Source organism: Gossypium arboreum, chromosome 8 (genome assembly GCF_025698485.1).
Source record: "Gossypium arboreum isolate Shixiya-1 chromosome 8, ASM2569848v2, whole genome shotgun sequence".
Classification (NCBI taxonomy): Eukaryota; Viridiplantae; Streptophyta; class Magnoliopsida; order Malvales; family Malvaceae; genus Gossypium; species Gossypium arboreum.
Window position 1 is genome coordinate 2090961 of NC_069077.1, and position 20232 is coordinate 2111192.

Below are 20232 nucleotides of genomic sequence, written 5' to 3' on the forward strand. Positions count from 1 at the left end.
AGAAATGTTTTAAAACTCGGTCAATTGAATTAACCATTGATCCAATAATTATTACTGGTTTCAGGCAGTTGGTTAAAATTTTGTCTAGATTAGTATACTAGCTGATTTTTTATCAAACCAGTTCGACTGATTGATCAAATCCAGTTCCAACAACATTGGATTGTAGACCATAAGAAAACAAAAAACTTGTTATTCAAAATGAGAGCTAAACAATTAAATCGGGGCAAAATCAACTCCGCTTATATACGCACAAAAGAACTGTTCAGATTACAGAACAAAATAGTACTTGGAACAAATGCCATCCATTGCTGTTGAAGTTGTAAAACAGAAAGTGCCAAAGTGAAGAGTGCAAATAGCAAACGAGGCATGCAAACCAATGGAACTGGAAGTATATTAGGAGCAGAGACCTAACAGACTGTCTTTAAGCTAAAGCAGAATGCTAGATTTAGTGATATAACAAAGATGATAGTAGTTTTGATATTTCAAGCCGTTCTTCCATTACTGTTGTATCACAAAATATGATGAAACAAAATCAAAGCTCCTTTTGCAGTTGCATCAAGCGCCACAATGATCATCTTCCGAGAGATTTTGACATAAAAAATGCCGCTAACTTATACCGTACTATCTTATCTCAACACCATCGATGTATTTAACTCGCAAAACCTGGAAGAACTATAAAGTTTCTATCAATTCAAGTTCTTCATTTCACATAAATAAATAATAAACGATAATGCAACATATGGATACTAAAGGAGGAAACATATGACTATCAACATGCATTTACAAACAAGGAATTGCTTAAAATGGCTTTCTGACACCCCGACAAGCATCAATGTTCACATGCACGGACCTTATAACCCAAAAGCGTTCAACACGATTGACAATATGCTATCACTCTGGGGCTTAGAACAAAGTAAAACACACCATATCAATGAGAAAACCTTCTAAACGTGATGGATGATATGGAAATGCAACAACTGAATACTCCCAATACACCAAATTCTATGAACATATACACAGACCTTCTAAGCCAATAACACTCAACATGTTTGACAATATGTTATCAATCTGGGGTTTTGAACAAAGTAAAACACACCATATCAACAAAACCTTCTAAACGTGATGGATGGATGATATGATGATACGTCCATTAAATACAGTAGACTCTCAATACACCGAATTCTATGAACATATGCACAGACCTTATAAGCCAAGAGCACTCAACGTGTTTGACAATATGTTATCACTCTGGGGTTTAGAACGGTAAAACACACCATATCAATGATATGATAATACGACCGCTGACTAAGTAGACTCTCAATACACTGAATTCTATCAACATAGGGTTACTGTATAACCTGGCAGCTGAAATTTATAAACAGCTTTAAATGAAATATTTAACTGCAATGCTCGTTCATTCCCCTTCCACTTTATGCTATAACTTCTGGAAAGAGTTATATTACATTACAATATAACTCACTTATTTTGCAGACTTTATTTCCAAAATTCCCACAAACTCCAGCTATGTGGAGGGATATGAGCACCTTTTTCTTTTCCCTAAACTTGCCTTTCATCAAGAGGTGGCAAATGCAGAGGGCAGAATTGGGTAGGGATTGTTAGCTTTTGAAATAAACACTGTTGGTCCAGATTAGATTTCATGCAGGCTTCACAAATTCGGATAACGTTCTGCCACATTATTTTAGAAGAATACATAAAAATATTGATAGATCTCTGGAATTATATGCTCTGTTAAAAACATAGATTCACAATATTACTAATAGATCTTACATCAAGAGGCGCCAAATGAGACATAGAAGTTTGTTCTATTAAAATGACAGTACAAAATAATCATGTAGCTACAAGCATATATTGATTGGATTCCTGTATCCTATCTAGTGTTGTATTAAACTGAAAAACATGAACTTCTCTTTCTGATTATTATATTATAATACTATTTAATAGAATTAATATCATAATATAAATTAAAAGATAAGAGATTATCAAAATTCAATAAACCTCACTCTTGTGGCAATGGCAGCACGGGAGGAGCAACTTTGTTGTTAAGTGCTGCAAAATCTCACTTCTATTATTATTATAATAGTAATACTTAATAATTATTATTATTTGCAGTTTTGCACTGAGTAATTTATGTTAACCAAAAGCTCCTGTCTTTAAAATTAATAATGATTACTTCGTTCTAGATGTTAGTTTTCATTTTTAACAAATAAGCCCTTAACTTCCCCGTGTGCGATGGCCTGTCCCCTGGGGTCTAGCGAAAGGAACTAAAAAGCCAGCAAAAAGCCTTCTGTGGGCCGCTCAAACCAACTGACGATACGGAGGAGCGTACTGTATGGATTGACGAAAATAGTTTAAGCACAATAGGTAGAATGAGAATCGAACTCACTTGTGTACCATTTGGGGAGAAAGACCGATGCCGTTCCTACCTTTTAGCTAGTCGCATGATCAATTGATTTAATACAATATATCGCAGTTAGTTTTCATTTTTAACAAATAAGCCCTTAACTTCCCATTATCATCAACATCATCATCATCAGTAGGAGTAGTCTAAGAGAAAAAGAAAAAACAACAACAAAAGATACGCGTACACATTGACAAAATAGATAAACAAAACACATGCACCAACCTTAGCAACTTTGTCCTAACAAGTTACGGATGACATAATACTTAACAGAAGAGAAACTAACCATTTATCACTTCTTATTTCCTGGTTTTATCAAGAACTTCAATGTATCTCTTTGGGATTCCATATTGCTCAAGCAGATGTCTCGCAACATCATCAATGACCCCACCTTGGATAAGAACCTCAAGCCCTTTCTTACCTATAAACAGTGCAAATGGCTTGCATTCATGTGTTGTTTAAAATACAAGTAAATGCATGCAACAAGGATAATATACAAAAAGAAACATGATTTTGGATTTATCAGGTGCCGCAAGTTTGAGTCATTTCAAGTTGAAGTAGCCTTTTTTTTCTTTTTTTCTTTTTTTTTTGGGGGGGGGGAGGGAGGAGGGTGTTCATGTCAGATTTGATAAAATATCAAGTTATATGTTTATGTATATTGACTTTATGTGTGGGAAGATAGCCAAGCTCATGGACAGCTCTACTATTTCTAAACTGACCAAGCAATAAACCAACCTGGCAATTCTGCCACTGTTGTACTGCAAGCAAACTTCTTCTGCAACTCTGATGCCAATGCTTCTGGATCAATGAGGAAAGTTTCCAAACCTGAAACTTTTGTCACCTTCTTGTTGCCTTGCCTCCGTTCAGTCATTATCTGAACTGTTTTCAAAACACCTTTCCGAACAACAGATTCACCTCCTCTAGTCACCATGTGGTGGGCCTGCATACGGTTTATAAATGTTGCTCCTAAATCTTTCTTGTGGATCTCAGTTGGATATGTTGATCCTTTCTTGATCGCTCCCTTAAATAACGCATCACACAAAGTTGCATCTAATACCACAGTGGCTTTGTTTGTTTGCTTCACCAGATTTTCTTTCTCAATGTACTTGAAGACAATATCAGTAGCTTCAGAAGCTGAGTACAGTTTCCCAGTGTCAGCTCCAACAGAAGCAAAAATGGGATTAACATGCACACTTGACTTATAGACCTCTACCACTTCAAGCGCCTTCTGTGAACGGCTTTCACTAGCAGCAGAATCACCAGCCTGAACAACTTTCTCTACCAGTCGCTTTTCTGGCTTAAATTGCAAGTATTCTGGGTGACCTCGATTAACAGAAATCAACATAGCTTCTTTTTTGTACTTGTCTTCTTTTACTGTTATCTGTTCAAACATTGACAATGTTCATGAAATACAAAATAAAATAATTAATAGAAAAACACAACCACCCTTTCTAGGGAGAAGCCTATGGATGATTTAGACCATTTGACAGCTTGATCATGATATAACCATCTATGAACTAGGGGATGCACTTTTTGTATCAATTTCAGGCCACCATGACAACACTTTTAGATGGATTAAATATGAACAGAGACTTCACCAGTTTGAAACTAGATTAAAATTTCCAATGCCTCATTGTTGTTTGGTTTCATCATTTTATGGGAGTTGGAGAACTTTCAATACCATACGGAAAGGCACAATGCAGTTAATTTCTGTGGCAACAATAAATTTTAAAGTAGAGCAAATTATTCTTAGAAATAGTTGTTTCTCCAACCAGCCAGAAAGTCAGAACCATCTTCTTAGTTTCTTTACCTCATAAAAGCTCCAAGTTTTTTAACTCTTTCTAGTGCCTAAACTCATAGAACCTCAAACCCTTTAACCTTACCTTACCTTTCAATTGCAATAATAGATCAGAAGGAAAAAAACAACGATGCAGCCCATGTAAAGATCAGAATAAATACACTTGTTTACCAATAAATTTATCTTATACAAAGATGCAGCCAAAATGTCAGGTTTCAATCATGTCAGGGCTAATGCAACATCAAACAATAAAGTCTAGCTCATTCAACCCTCAAATGGCATACTCTGCATGCTATTTTACCTTCAAAGCATTGATCCAAATAACTGAGCAAAACCCACATGGAACAACAATACAAACCATTAAAAAATAAAATGAGCACAAATCCACCCAGTTTATAAAATCATGTCACTACTTTCAATAAAAAAATGTAGGAAACAAACCAGTCCTGTAGATGATTTGGCTTGAAGCCACTTTGATAACTTCTTATGAGATGATTTCTTGATATCTAATGTGATTCCTGAAGGTCTACAAGGTAACACGTGATTTGACCTACAACAATCACAAAACCCAAAAACTAAGAAATTGGAGAAAATAGTGATACCTGCCCAAAATTTGAGCAAAAATTTTGGTGATTTGTATCAATCCCATTTAAAAATGTGAGACAATTTGGCGAGGAAGAATGAAAACGATTGTAATGAGAGTTTGCACCCTGGTTCACTTTTATGTCCCAATAAATTTTATTGTATCATCCCCATATTTACTAACTTTCAATTTCTTTTCATTGTTCATAGAATTGATTCTCATTGTCCACCTATACTACCATGCAGAATTTCTTGTATGTGGCCACGCAAAGCATATTCATGCACTTATTTTTACTTCTCTCTTTCATTAAAAACTTCCAAAGAAATAGAGAGGAAGGTGAGGAGAGGAGAAAGATAAGCGCACAAATATCAATTTAAGTAATTTTACCATAACGTGCTTCCAGGCATCGGAAGGTCTTTATCCTTCACTGTTGTATGCAAAGCCTGCAAAAGGCATCTATCCAAATGGGAATCTACATCCTCAATGGAGAGAGACAAGAGCTCAATATCAAGTTTGGCAGCATCAACATTAGCTGTTGACTTCAAATCAGAGGCATCCGTGGTAATTTCTTTTGCAGCATTCTCAGAGTCATTTTGCATTGAGGCAGCACATGCATCAGAAATAGCACCATTTACATCAACAGACCCCTCGGTATTTTCATTGTTAACGCAACTTTGTTGCACATCGGACTTGCAAGTAGCACCTTCAGACGAATCAGAAGGTTGATTTGATGCCAAAAAAGAAGGATCCTCCAAGACAACATCCTCCAAGAAACCTGAGTTAGGAACATAATGACCCTCAACCGACTCCCTGCAAAGATCTTACATGCATGTTAATAACAAAATAACTCATTAATTGATTTCTCATTTAGCTTACAGTTATACTTGCCAAAGTAAGTCACGGTAATAATGCATTATCCTTAAAGCCTTCCCACGCAAACCAGCTTTTAAGGCTTCAGCACTGCTCATTGTGGTGGACCCAACCTGCAGAAAAGAAATCAAATGTTACCAAAACTGACTGCATAGAAATAAGATGTGAAGTATAGGGAACTAGAAAAAGGAAAAGCAGACAAATTTTCAAGATGCTTACTGCAATAGGTGCTGGATTGCCAGGAACTTTAACCGCCCATGGCTCACTAGCTGAAAACGAAGGTAGACCTTCAGCAGCCACACTAATACCAGGGAACATCAAATCTGCCCCTCCAATGACAAATCGAGAAACTTCACCCCCCTTAAGCATAAAATAAGGTAACATTTCAGGGAGCTTCCAGAGAGCAAAAACTGCAAGAAAGTAAATTAAGATAACAAAACATCAAAACCCAGAAATTATATATATAAATATGAACATAACGAATGAAAGAAGTTCACCATTAGAGGTTTCTGAATAGAATTTATGTGAGGTTAATATCATTAGCATTCCAAATTTCCAATGGCCTTCACTTCCAAGGAAAAAAATCACAGTCTTCACTAACAAATTGTTCAACCTTTACCTATAAAACTTAAATTGTAGCTTGCTTTTCTACTATGATTATTGTTTTAAAACATCAAAACAGGCTCCAAATTTCTTTATTCCAGTTAGGATATAGTGAATCTAAATTCAGTTTGATGATTTCCACCATTCTTTTGAATATTCAAATTGAGTTTCATCGAAGCAAAGATATCTAACCACGTTTTCTCCATCAAATTCCATTTTAGGACTACCCTTTAGGTTAATTTAACCAAAGCTCATGGAACAACATTCATACTTAACATACCATGGAAACCAACAAAATTCCATACAAACACACTTGAGAACAAAAACCAGTGACCGTATATTTCACCATAACTAGCAAAAGAAGCAATGAAAGGATGAGTAAAAGAAACAAACCGGTAGGGTATATTTCAGAGCCACGGCCATCAACATCGAAAAACAACGGAAAACCCCCTTCTACACCATACACATGGACTCGATTTTGAAACTTGGAAACAGTAATCTCAGCCTAATAATGAAAAAACACATTGAGTAAAAAGGATTCAAAATTATAAGAACAAAAAAATAATAATAATAAAAAAGATGAAATGGGGGTACCTTGGGAGGAAGCAAAGCATCGATATCGGCATCGGAAGCTCTGGGAAATCGGTCTCTGATGGTGCGTTTTAGCTTCTTCCTGTCGGCACCTGATAGCCTCTGCTGAGCCTTAGCTTCTACTGCCTTCTTGAACATTCTTTTTGTTGTTGTTGTTGTTGATTAAGAACAAATGTTACAATATAACCTGGAAGTATAGCTGATAGCTAAAGGATTAAGGTTTCAGAGTTAATATGATCATATATCAAGCATCTTTTTGGAAGGGAATGAATTTTACCTTTAGGGGTAGTTTCGTGATTTCACAAGTTATTATCCCCATATATACTTTAGGTATATTATTAAAATCTTTGAGAAGTTACATTAATATTTTTTGGTTAAGTTTTGTTATTAGTCACTGTATTTTGTGTAAATTTATAAATTTAATTATTATACTTTTATTTAGTATTTTTGTCTCTATATTTTTAAATATTAAATTTATTAAGTTCTGTATTTTTTTAAATCGATGTGGTAAACATATTATTATATATGTAATATTATGTCAACTTATTTTTTCATATATTACTCATTAGAATTCCAATTATAGACGACTGTCATTTATGTCAAGACTAAAATTTTAAATTTCAAAAGTATAAGGACTCAAAATATTTCGATTGGAGAATATAGATTAAATTTACAACTATACTTATAGTACAATAATAATAATTGACTTTAATCAAATAAATTTAAATGAGTCAAAATTAAAATTTTAATATTTAAAACACAAGTATTAAAAATAACCAAATTGAAGTAGATGGATTAAATTTTGTAAAGTACAGGAATTAATAGCAGAACTTAACCTTTTAATGTTTCCTTTACTGGCAGTTCGGTGATTTTGCATGTTATTATTCAAAGGGATAATGGACCATTGGCTCCTGTATTTTGAGGTTTGTTCAAATATGACCCCTATACTTTCAAAATGTCAAATTAAACCCTTGTACCGTATTTCCGTTTACTAAAGTAGCCCCTGACCCTACGGTGTTATTTTTTTCTGATGTGGCACTTTATCCAATCAAGGGGCACCACGTGTCACCTTTGATTGCCTTACTCTAGTCCTTATTAGCAATTTTTCCTTTTTTTTCGTTTTATTTTCATAATGATTTTTTACCAAATTGAATTTTTAGAATGTAAAAAATATATAAATTTTCTTTTCACTTTTTCTTCCCAAAAAGTAAACGGAAAGAGAAAAAAAAACTTTAATTTAAATTATTAAATAATTTAGGGTAAGTTGGGATAATTGCTCACAAGAGCCCAGTCAATAAGCCTTCAAATCAACACCTGGTGATTGCAATCCATCAATCGATTGTGGTGGAACGCTTTTACTTAAATAAAAGAATATTAATACATTACTTTCCTGATATTGTTAACAAATATTTGAATTAAATATTTAATAACTATTTTAATAGATACTTTAGAATCGTCATTTTAAATTAATTGATGACAAATACATTTCAAATTTTTAGAATAGAATGAAATTTTTTCAACATTTTTTATCATTTTTCATTTTTATTACATGTAATATGCAAATATATATATGTATATTTTCTAAATATAATCATGCATATATATTTCTTAAAAAAATATATTTAAGTTTTGTTGATTAAAAGAGAAAAATTGCGGTGATTAGAAGGTGATTAGAATATGTAAATTATGTAATATATTATTCATCATAGATTATGCAAAATGCACAAAAAAAAAAACCTTATTCTCAAAGAAATTGCGCACTAGTAATAGTTCTTAGGACATTCATTAAGATAATTTCTTTTAATAACATCAACAAATACTTTAAAATATGAATAATCACTCATTAGCAAAACCTTTCAGGAAATTGAAGTAAATTATTTTTAAAGATAAATTTATATTAAAAAGTTAAGAAAATTAAAATGCTACTATATTTTTTATTTGATATAATGATTTAGTTTATTTTAAAAATTAAAATAGAATATCAACTAAACTTAAAAAGTACTTTGAGAGGGAAAAAATTAAACATCTTATTGAGAAATACAATAGAATATCCTCCACCCAATGAACAGTCCTTAAATCCGAATACAATTTTTTAGCATCAATAATAGTCAATACAATCAAATAAATCCGTGGGAGGATGGATTTTAAAATAGGAAAATTATAACCAAGAATAAAAATGACAATAAAAAAAAAACATAACAATATTAATAAAAATAAGACAAAACTTGAGTAGAAAAATTAGATCCACGGTTAGGACACAGCCGTTGAACCTGAAAAATATAGCAACTATGGTCCTATTTACACACACACGTCTGTCCCGTCTCGGTCAAGTCTCCTGTTTTAATGGGCTATTTGTAGAGAATTTTGAAAAAAGATAAAATGCTTAAATCATGAAGTAGGCTTTTCATAATTAAGAATTATGACCATTAATATTTGTAACCGGAGCCAGATTGTGGTGGTGCGGGTGGCATACGGTTAGGGGTACGACGACTGTTGGACCCTGATCGAGAATTCACGTCACCGTTTTGTGTTGGACCATTAGAGCCAGACCTCCTGTAATCCACAGGGCCGTTAGCAGCAGCTGCATCGAATGCAGTCCTCCAGTCGTCACCAACTGAACCACCACTTGTTCTCGGGCTACTTTCTGCGAGCAAGAAAATCCAAAAATTTATAATGTCAACACGATGTAAAGATTATCAGACTAAGGAGTGTAAAAGAAGTTAACCCTACGGTAGGATTGACAGATACGGTTCAATGGAAAGTAAGACTAATTCTAAATGTAGTTTCTCGGTGCTCTCAATGGGCAGATACTCCATAAGTTCGGACATTGTATCCTTTGTGATTAAAAATTAAACAAGTAAAAATTCAAGCCTTTTTACAAAGAGCATTTACATACCTGCCCCAGCGCCACTGTCAGACCAATCAGAAGCAGAAGCAGCTCGATTGTCGTGTATGCTAAGCTGGCGCGTTAATTTTGAAAGAAGTGATGACTGCTTCTGGAAACGCTCCCTTCTACGCTTTACATTTTGATCCTCTTGAAGTAGCTCCTCAATCCTATTCGTGCTTTGAGCACTACACAGTCGAAAACAATACGTATTCGGCAAAGACATCTATGTAAGAAAATCCACGAAATGACGCTACCATGGCCTAAAAGGATTTCATGGTCACAAACAGATATAGAAGGGTACCCAACCTGACGGAGCTATATAACTGATTTAGCATGTCTTCTTTAGCTTTCTCTACTTGGCAAAGAACAACAGCCTGCTCACCATCAGAGAAAAAGATATAAGCTTTCTTATATCCACTAAAAGAAAGAGACAAGGGGCTGGGTCAAAGAACTAAGCTTACCTTGGGGACATTGGCAGCTAAACTGTTCAATACAGCTTCGACATAACCACGAACTTCTTGAGACATCCATCGAAGTTCTTCTTCAGGATCAACAGGTCTTCGAGGCATTGTATCCTGTATGTGACAAGGAAGAAGAAATTAAGGTACAACTCTAAAATTAAAAAATGGACAACCAACACTGATATGACACTTTTAATGTTCACCTCTATAGGGACAAGAATACAGTCAAAATAGTTAATAAATAAACAATCACATAAGCCATTGAAAAAGCAAACATTTGATATACTGATAAAAAGCAGAAAAGAAGGCAGAGATGGAAATAAGATTAAATAACTTACGAGAGAACCATCTGAACGACTCTGTCGCATTCCGGGAGTGCCATCAGCTCCACCTTTCACTGGCCCTGTAGAAGGTTGAATAACTTTTGACAATTTGTTTAACCATTCAGTCTTATCAACCATACTTTCAGCCTTCAACACAACAGCACTGTGAGCTGCAACAGAAACATGAGTTGCAATCAATCTTCTAATAAATGGTTTTATTAATAATAAGAAAGCACGATAGACAACAAGGAGAGGGTCAAGACAGGGGAGGAAAGGGGAGGAAAACATACCTTTCAAGACAGTTTTATAAGGAACCTTGCTAGTTATCTTGAACACAAGACTCGGTTGCTTATCCGAGCCATTAGCCTTTTTATCCTTCGAATTTTTTGGGGCAGGTTCTTCCTCATCTGGTATCTCTTCAATGCTGCATTCCTGCACAGGAACAAATGAGATAGAAAACTAGTGCCTCGTTTGGTTATCTAGTGTATTAACACAAGAAAAAGCTTAATTACTACAAAAAGTATTAAAATGGTTAGTCATAACATAAAAAGAATAATTAGTATGAATTTAAACTTGAAATTAGAAAGATGAGTACAACTCTAGTAAAAAACAAGACCTCGTCAAAATAAATAAATAAAAATTTCCTTCCCTTTGCTCAAAACAAAGTCAGGTGAATGGCTAAAAGTTACAAAGAAAGCAGATTCCAAACTCCTATTTTAATATATTCAGATTTCTGGCCAAGTCGAGGCTTTTGGTAAATGAAAACGATCAAATGCCTCAAACCCCTTACCCAAATTTAACAATAGCCAGCAACCTCATAAGGTAATTATAGAAAGATCATCCGCTAGAACATTTGATACATCCTATATAAAAACAAGATGCCTAATATATTGAGAACCACAATGTACCAAGGTAGTAATACATGTAAGACATTTTTTAGATGGAATAAGCCATAAGGATACCAAATTTTATTATCCTTAACTGTCCCTTCATATTATTTTGCATATAAATCTAATTAATATCTAATCAGTGACTGATAAAACAGAATTCTACCACTTATGCTACTTTTAGTTCAACATTATTTCCACCTCCAATTTTGTTATTATAGACCCATAAAATAAGTAAAGTACCAAAACACTTGCACTCATTACTTGAAATGTTCAAAACATTTAACAGATACAAAACAACAACAATGGCCTCAAAATTAAAAGGTAAAGAAATGTATTCTTACCTCTAACACTATGACACCTCGAAAATGCTTTTCCTCTTGCTTTTTGGTGTAGCCAAGCTGAGAAATAAAGAACAGTTCAGAATCAATTCAACCATTTACAAACTTTTATCGAAGTAATGTATATCTGAATCACAATCACACAATACTTATTAGTATATATGGCTTATAGCACAAAGGACAGTATACCGCCATCCCAATTTGCAAAATAGATTTGTGTCTTAACAAATTAAGAAAAATATCAAACCTTTCCAGTCTTCTCATTCAAAACAAACCATCGCCGACTCCATCCATTAGTTTTAGCACTTTTCTTCAGCAAAAACCCTGCAGATAAAAAAATGTCAAAGGCAGCATTGCCATAGAAATTAAATAAGACTGTAGAGACATCCACATTTTAACAATTACAAAAATGCAGCAGGTTGGGGAAAATTAAGAAGGCAATTATCCATGATAAAGTGTAAGAAAAACATTTTGTACCAAAAAGTGTAATGTCTAACAACTTTTTGAAATCTAAATCAAGGTATCCGATAACATAAAGAAATAAACTGCTTCAACCATAAGTAATGAAGGTAACTGAGAGCTATAATTGATAAAGGGAAAAGTTTATTGCATACAAGAGCACGTTTCAGATAGTTAAAACTTCTCTAAGATTCCACATATAACCAAAAAGAAGAGGATGGAGAGAATGGCATAGGTGGAGGCAGATTATTCTGCATAAATAGAAATTAGAACACCATTCCAAGTAGTGCATTCAACCGTCTAAGCAAAACCAAAATGTTAAATCTAGAATGTGATATGAACAGATTCAATTCCATACTACCTCAGGAACACAATTTACCTATCGTAAGCATACTAAAACAATAAAGTAGTTCCAATCCTCAGAAGTTAATAATTTACATTTCTACTGGCAATGCCTATAAATTTTCTATTAATGACCACAGTACTTAAGAGCACAGCAAAAAAATAATGCTCAAAAATAGTATAACCAAGAACTTGAGTTTTCAGTTATAATCAAGTAACATAATGTGAGTGAGTTAATGAACAGACCTGCGGTTATTTCTTTATCAGCACCAGCAACTTTCAACGCAGACCCCTCCTGTACTTCCTTCTCACCCTGCCCAAATTTCTCTTTCAATGACTTCAAGGTTCCACCAGTTTGCTGACCACCTGGTTGAGGACTTGGTGCCTAAGAAAGGGAAATATTAAAGCATTATTAACAACATAAATCCAGTATAACAACTTCAGACATGAAAGTAAAGTAAAATAAAAATTATGCTGCTAAGACTTGGGAGTAAGTGTCAGCTAAGGTGCATTGAATTGTTTCTATGTTTGTAGTGGGTACAAAGCACGTGCATGTCCATCAAATATTTGTTCGACACTAGTTCTTGAAAAAAAAAAAAAAGAGAAATTGGAGCAACATAGCTAGAGATATTCATCTGCTTCAATCCCTGAAAGAATAGCATTCAAGAAAAGAACCTACCCTATTCAGCATTCCCTGCTCAGCTTCATGTCCTTTCTTTGAGGACCGATTCTTCAGCTCCTCCTCCCGGCGCTGTCTTTCCATCCTAAAGTAAATAAAAAGAATTGAGACAAAAAAAAGTTAGTGGCAAATACAGGAAACCATGTAAGTTGGAAAGCTGGTGGCAAATACCTCCTTTGCACCAATCTAATAAAGTGCTGAGGGGGTACAAAAGCTCGCTCCATGTCAACAAGTGCCACAACCATTTTTTTGGCTTCATTTTTAAACCCATCCAAGGCAGCACTAGCAATGGCCACAACCTACCAAAAAAAAAGAAAAGCTAAGCCTTACAGAGGGGGAAGGGGCAAAACGATTACAAACAAAGGAACAACAACAACAGCAGAAAGCAAGCAAGGGGCAAAACGATTACAAACAAAGGAACAACAGCAACAGCAGAAAGCAAACAAGTTTAACTTTTTAAGATATAATACCTCTCTCTTAAATGGAGGGTACCTTCCCAAACCAGGTGTAGCATTTGCAGCAGCAGAAACTATGTCTATTAGGACACGGTGTACCTGTTTAGTACACAGAAATCAACATAGACAACACATGGTAAGCTGAAGTCGGTTAATAAGGAATTAAAGGAGAACTATTAAATTCATTCAAATCAAAAAAATTAATAGTACTTCTCTTTCAGCGGGGAATAGAGAAAAACTACATCATGGGAAGAGAACTCAATGAATAGAAAAAGTAGAGCAATTCTATTATAACTGAAGAGCACACAGTACAACTGCACAGTAGGGTAGCAACATTAAAGAAGGGTACAGAACAAAGTTGCACAATATCAAAAGATTCTAAGCTAACACAAGAAGAACAAATTAACATGCTACCTTCATGAGAAGGGAAAAGGTGGAAGCCTTTTATATAATACATAAAGCATCAGAAATGGCCAAAATTTCCAAGCTCTAGGCAAAATCAATTTGAAAGGAAGCACACAAACATTAGACTAACCTCATCAACACAAAGACGTGCTGGTTCTTTGGCCAGCTCCAACACCCCTTTTATTAGAGATCTCAAACCCTTTTCAGGGGATATCAAATATGGCTGGTAACCATCAGCTTCTAATACAATCTGAAAAAATAAACATAGAAAGTCGGAGAACATGAAAAATCCTGAAAAGCAACAGAAGATACTGAATATATAAAAGATTGACAGTAAAACTGGGAGAAAACATACCCGTTTGACATTATTGATATCAAAATGTCTGTCTATTGGAAGCTGCTTGATCCTATTCGGAAAATTCCCCTCAAAACTGGCAACAATTTTCCATCCAGAACCCTGAAAGAGAAGATCCTTATTTCAGTTGATATTTTTTTAAAAAGAAACTTCATAATTTTTTTTTTGGATGTGATGACTGAAGACAGAAAAAGACAAAAGAAAACAAGGGGCCAACCAGCTCAAAAAGTGCTGCTTTATACTGTCATATTTAGCCAGTTAAATATTGGCATCCACTAGCAAAATTTACTTGCCAGAAAATCAATGGTATAAAGTTCATGACAATTTTCCATGGGTATAACGGAAACTGCTACTACAGATCCTTATTTCTGGAAGGTCGTCATCCATATTATGGACAGGTTCTACCATAGACACAGATCATACTATTCAATATTGGAACCCTAATATTTCTCCAGGAAGAGTTTCAAAGAAGCTCTCCATACTCACAATCACAATAACGATAGAACCCGTACCATGTCATCTTCCTATAGCAGTTACTTTTCTTTAACATCTAGTTTCAGTAAACTTATCACTCACCTCACCAGTTGTAATGTGTTGCAGAAATCTATCCTCAAATTCACGACAGAGTTCCAATGCAATAGCCCTTGTACCTTCAGCACTCTGGACCATCTGCTCACCAAGCCTTACCAACTCATCCTGAACAATTTGGGACTTCCCTTGTAACCTGTATTGACACAAAGGAGTAAGGGGTAAGAAAGTGGAGTAAATTGAGATGAAAAACACTGCCATGCTTCAAAGAGTAAATACTGATTTATCCTCTTTTACGACTAACCAATTTCATTTATAGCATTCTGAAAATCATGGCACATTAGATTCAGTTATGTTACTTGATAAGAGAAGGGTCATGCCGTGTATCCATAGACAGCCATATATAATCCAGCTTTCATCTGTCTTGCACTTTATGGAATACAAGTATTGAAGATTTTACAGACATACCAAGTAAACCTAAAATATCCATTTTATCATCGCAACTCTGAAAATTAATTGTTGAAATACACCGTACATTAATGATGTATCCCAGAAATATCAAGAAACAGTAAAATATCATAAATACAAGAATGTCATAATTATTATATTACGTGACTAGCAAACATTGCTAACCATAATAAAATATTTAAAATACAAATACAGTGAGGGTTCAAATAACTGTTACTTTGTAAGAAAAGCATGCTTTCTTGTGTAATCTCATATAGGATGGCGTATGTACCATAATAAAATATTTAAAATACAAATACAGTGAGGGTACAAATAACTGTTACTTTGTAAGGAAAAGCATGCTTTCTTGTGTAATCTCATACAGTATGGCATATGTACCAAATAGCTTTAGTATTGTAACTTTGTACGTTCTAATAATATTTTGATGGAGATTGTGATGAAAGACTTACAATTTTTTATATTCCATTTTTTTATACTTGAATTTAATTTTAGCAGTAATATACACATCAATATATCTACAAACTTAGGGTCTAATCTAGATACGTTTGCTAACCTCACACTACTATTTAAAACTTCAGTTATCAGTGATTGCTAAACATACAATACATAAAATGTAGATGTAGTTTGCAACACTAATCAACAAAGAAATTTAGATTTGTTCAACAAATTTCATAAATAATTATTGAATAAGCCTTTAACAGGTGCCTGTTTTAAAGAAGTGAAAACTGACGGACGAAAATACATTTACAGCATTTCAGTTGTACAAAAGACCATACAGATGCATGAAAGAAAGTAGAAAATATTTACCCAGAGAGGAGGTTTGGAAGCCTGACTTTCATGCGGTTACGAATCTGCTGTGCAAGAGCATCGACCAAAGCTATTCTTCCCAGCTTGCTCTGAGGAGCTCCAGTTAGTATGGATTTGAGGGTTTCAAACTCTGCTCTCCATGCTGTTTCCAAAGAATTTTCTGATCCAGACTGTGCAGAAGCTATTGAAACCGATTGACCAATTAAAGCAACCCACGGGATATCAGCAGTCTTTGGTGGTCCCTGATTTAACAGGAGAGCCTGAACAGCCGCAAGTGCTTTTTGCTCAGAGGCAGCTTGATCTATTTTGCTAATTACGCCAATGGTTCTAGTACCTAGCATCAACACAAAAAGCTGGCTGAATTGATCACTAAAGAAGATTTCAGGAAGAATAAAGGTAGTGGGAACACAAACGAAGGAGAAGAGAGAAAAATTGCTCACTCAATGAATTAATTCAGCCTTTATCCAAGAAAAAATAAGTAAATAAAAACTACAAACAATGTTCCTTTACCTTCTCCATCATACTCTTTCGCAAGGCGGAGTGCTCGTGATGAAGCAATTTCAGGTGCTTGGGCCGCAGGAACAATAACTAATAAAATGGCATCATTACGCTCAGCATAATCACTAATCTACACAAAAGTCATCAACAAAGTTGTTATTAAATACCATTTCATTTGCCATACTACAGCAACTCATACCAAATAGCTATCACAAGAACAAAGAGAGCGTCCACCAAAACTAAAAAATAACACTAAGCTACCTACACTTGCAAATTAAATGGTCTTAAACCATTAACCAACACTTACCATTGATTCATCCATAATTCGCTGGTCCAGTCCAGGCAAGTCAATTAATTTCAGGGGAGGTGCTGAGGAATTAAAACTCATGTCAGATTAAAGGCAATGTAGTAAACAATAAAAGTAATCTGGTATATGCACAGGTAGCAAGGAATCAAATGAACCAAATGGAAATTCTCAGAAGCAGCAGAAATTTGGTCTTGAAGTAGTAACCATCAAAAGCCTTCTAATGGAATAAAATTAAAGCTTCACAGAGTTAACCCCCATTTGAGCTCACAAATCAGCATTTCTATCATTAATTGAGGGCTCCTCTTTTTTTTTTTTTTTTTTTTTCTTTTGCAAATATTTTTCCACTTACAAAAAGGTAAAAACAGCCTTTCATCTTAGATACCTAGACATTTTGCAGGCTTGAATTGAAACTCAAAATAATTCACAGGATACTTCTTCATATAAACAGATCTAGCTCAATTTGTGAAGAATGTTCACATTTCTAAAGTATCTCTCATGTATGGAAAGCATTGTTATACACAGACATTATAAATAATTCCACCCAATCAGTTTATCATATATAGATGTCCTGTCATCATCCTGAAATTCCTGTAAAAGTTTCCATGCAATTAAAAGATAATTTTATTACACCAGCATAATACTTGTGAGCAATCTTTAAAATAAAACCATTAAATGTTTCTACCCATAAACAAGACTAACTTTTGAAACTTATCTTACAACATGTGAACAGAAAAAATTAAAAAACATATCTAATATAAGACCCAACCTGTACTTGTCCGCAGCTTAAGGTAAATCTCATCTCGGTTCTTTCCTGAGGAACTCTTACTTAACCTATCTTGTAAAGAATGCCGCAATGCACCTATAGAACAACAAAAAAAATTCAAGCAATACATGAGTAGATGTTTCAAACAAGATAGTTATGTACATTCCATCCTGGTGAGATCTGAAATTGTCTCATGGCGTGATTATTGGCCCAGTTCAAGTTTTCTTATGGCTTTGAATCCTCTAGATTCATGTTCTAGCCTATTTTCCACTAGCCAATTGGTTTCAGATACATCTACCTGAGGCATCTCAAACATCAATAAACACTTCCAAGATCTATTTCTTCAAAACTCAACTTCTTCAGCAGCTTTTATTAAGCATCAGGGTAGGTTAGTGATATCATGAGGGTCCTAGGAAGATGTTTCTAATATGAGCCACAATATTTACCAGAATTCAAATAAAATACTTATGGGTCTGTGCATGTATGTAATTGTAAAATTATGAGCCTTGAACATAGATACTAACTGGCAGAAACTTGTTGAGATTTGTTGTCGATTTGCAGAATTATTGATTTGCTGCTTATAGAACCATCCTTCTGTAAATCAATGCTAATAGGAGCCCTGGTGGCACCATTTTCACCGGTTGGCTGGGTAAGACATAAAGCAAAAATTTAGGAACAGTATAAGCGCTTTAGTTCACTTCAGTTCAACCAGCAACAAAATGGATATCCCAGAAAAGAAACTTGAGCAAGCCAACTTACCAGAATAGGGTGTCCAATTAAACTGTTTAAAACTGCAGATTTCCCAGCCCCCTAAGCAATTTTTCAACAAAAAAAAAAAAAAGAGATGAAAGAAAAATAGTCAGGGCAACGTTTCTATATGCAAACAAATTGAAAGAAAAGTGATACCGCAATGTTACATTAAAATTCCTAATATTATATTTAATACTAGCAAACATGTTTAGAATAAGAAAATAATAAATCAAATTCCAAATGAAGTTCAAATAAGACCGAATATTACATTCAAGCTTCTTTAACGAAGCAACGGTGATTTTTTCATTCCACAGCTCAAAACCCTTTCTAACCTATGACAAAAGTACAAATCAGCCAAGGATTTCGTCTGTATCGCTTAGATTCCCCATCAACTTAGTAATTAGAAATCAGTAAAGAAAATCCAATCTCAAGGAAACAAAAAACCACAAAACCCCCAAAATTCAAGGATCTACTCCTGCCAGCATGCCAGATACAGAAAAAGCTCAAAACCGAAACCGATGAACAAAAACAAAACTAAAACTCAATCCAATCTACAAATAGAGCAATTAACGACAAACAGTTTACTGTAAAGCAGATTAAAAGCTTCAAAAATTCAAGAATAAAAAATTTACTTAAGATATGAACAACTTACAACATTGCCGAGAGCAACAACGTTGAGGAAAGTAGAAGACCTCTTTGAACTTGAGTTTTCATCAACATCTTCGTCGGCAAGCAACGCCGCCGCTTGCCTCATGGAATCTGAAAGCTGCGACAACTCTTCGATCGCTTCCATTTCTTTTTGAATCTAAAGATCTGTTTCCTCTTTTGGATCAGTGAAAATCAAACAGAGTAATAAAGAAGACTAATCGATTAAAAGATGGCGCAGATCGGAGCAAAATCAAAGGTGGCGTAGATCTCTGGAGCAACAATTCAGAGATTTGAAAAAACAAAGAGAAAGGAAAGAAGGTACAGCGTCTCTAAAAGTCTTTTCTCTCTCTGTTTTTTTTTTCTTTTTCGCGTTTTGAAATGTGATTTTTCCATTTCAACTCCTTTTCTATCTGCCGTTTTTTTAACATTGTTTTAACTGTTGGGTAAAACATAAAAAGGAAATTCAAAAATCAAAATTTACCTCCCTACATTTTTATTTTTAATAATTTCTAATGCATAAATAAATAAACATTTACACCATATTTGAATTAACAATTGTAAAGGAAAATAAAGTAAAATAAAAATAAAAATTTATATCAAGGGAATAAAATAATTATATATTATTTTGTTTGGATTGTTAAAATTAATAAGAGAAAGGAAGTAAATTTGATATTATTTTTACAATTGATATTGCGAAAAAGTATGATAAAAAATTAAAATATTTATTTTAGACATGATATTTATATTTTAAATTTTAAATATAATAATAAATAAATTTTAAATAAAATAATATAATGATATATGAAATATAGAATAATATTAAATATAATACTAAATAATATTTAAATTATTTAATATAATACTAGGTAAATTAGAAATTAATCTAAATTTTAAATATTTAATATAAATAAGAGCATTTAGATAATTTGCACCTCCAAGGGTAAAAACCAAAAACATCTAAGCCTCACTTTTACAGTTGGGTGGAAAAATATTTTTTCAATGTAT

The 20232-nt window shown here is 34.0% G+C and overlaps 2 protein-coding genes across 3 annotated transcripts; both read right to left on the bottom strand.

The window, feature by feature from the left end:
• Positions 1–213: 213 nt before the first annotated feature.
• LOC108469817 (uncharacterized) lies at positions 214–7147 on the bottom strand. Of its 2 annotated transcripts, none has more exons than XM_017770873.2 (9): positions 6868–7147; positions 6667–6778; positions 5890–6080; positions 5689–5783; positions 5188–5610; positions 4659–4767; positions 3155–3800; positions 2706–2840; positions 214–663 (listed from the first exon to the last, which is right to left on the bottom strand). In XM_017770873.2, exons 1-8 carry the CDS (start codon positions 7000–7002, stop codon positions 2719–2721), a joined length of 1833 nt encoding a protein of 610 aa, XP_017626362.1. In that variant the 5' UTR covers positions 7003–7147; the 3' UTR covers positions 214–663; positions 2706–2718. The 2 variants fall into 2 exon arrangements, with proteins under 2 accessions (XP_017626362.1, XP_017626361.1); XM_017770872.2 differs by having other exon boundaries at positions 214–672.
• Positions 7148–8866: 1719 nt separating this feature from the next.
• Positions 8867–19652, bottom strand: LOC108469661 (dynamin-2A-like). Its single transcript, XM_053018452.1, has 22 exons — positions 19232–19652; positions 18589–18639; positions 18354–18474; positions 17833–17925; positions 17067–17128; positions 16772–16889; positions 16262–16595; positions 15035–15182; positions 14459–14560; positions 14234–14353; positions 13714–13797; positions 13415–13542; positions 13244–13328; positions 12811–12949; positions 12011–12087; positions 11767–11823; positions 10826–10967; positions 10551–10705; positions 10213–10326; positions 10058–10125; positions 9761–9936; positions 8867–9508 (listed from the first exon to the last, which is right to left on the bottom strand). The coding sequence occupies exons 1-22, from the start codon at positions 19370–19372 to the stop codon at positions 9291–9293; spliced, it is 2733 nt and encodes a 910-aa protein (XP_052874412.1). The 5' UTR covers positions 19373–19652; the 3' UTR covers positions 8867–9290.
• Between the last annotated feature and the right edge of the window lie 580 nt (positions 19653–20232).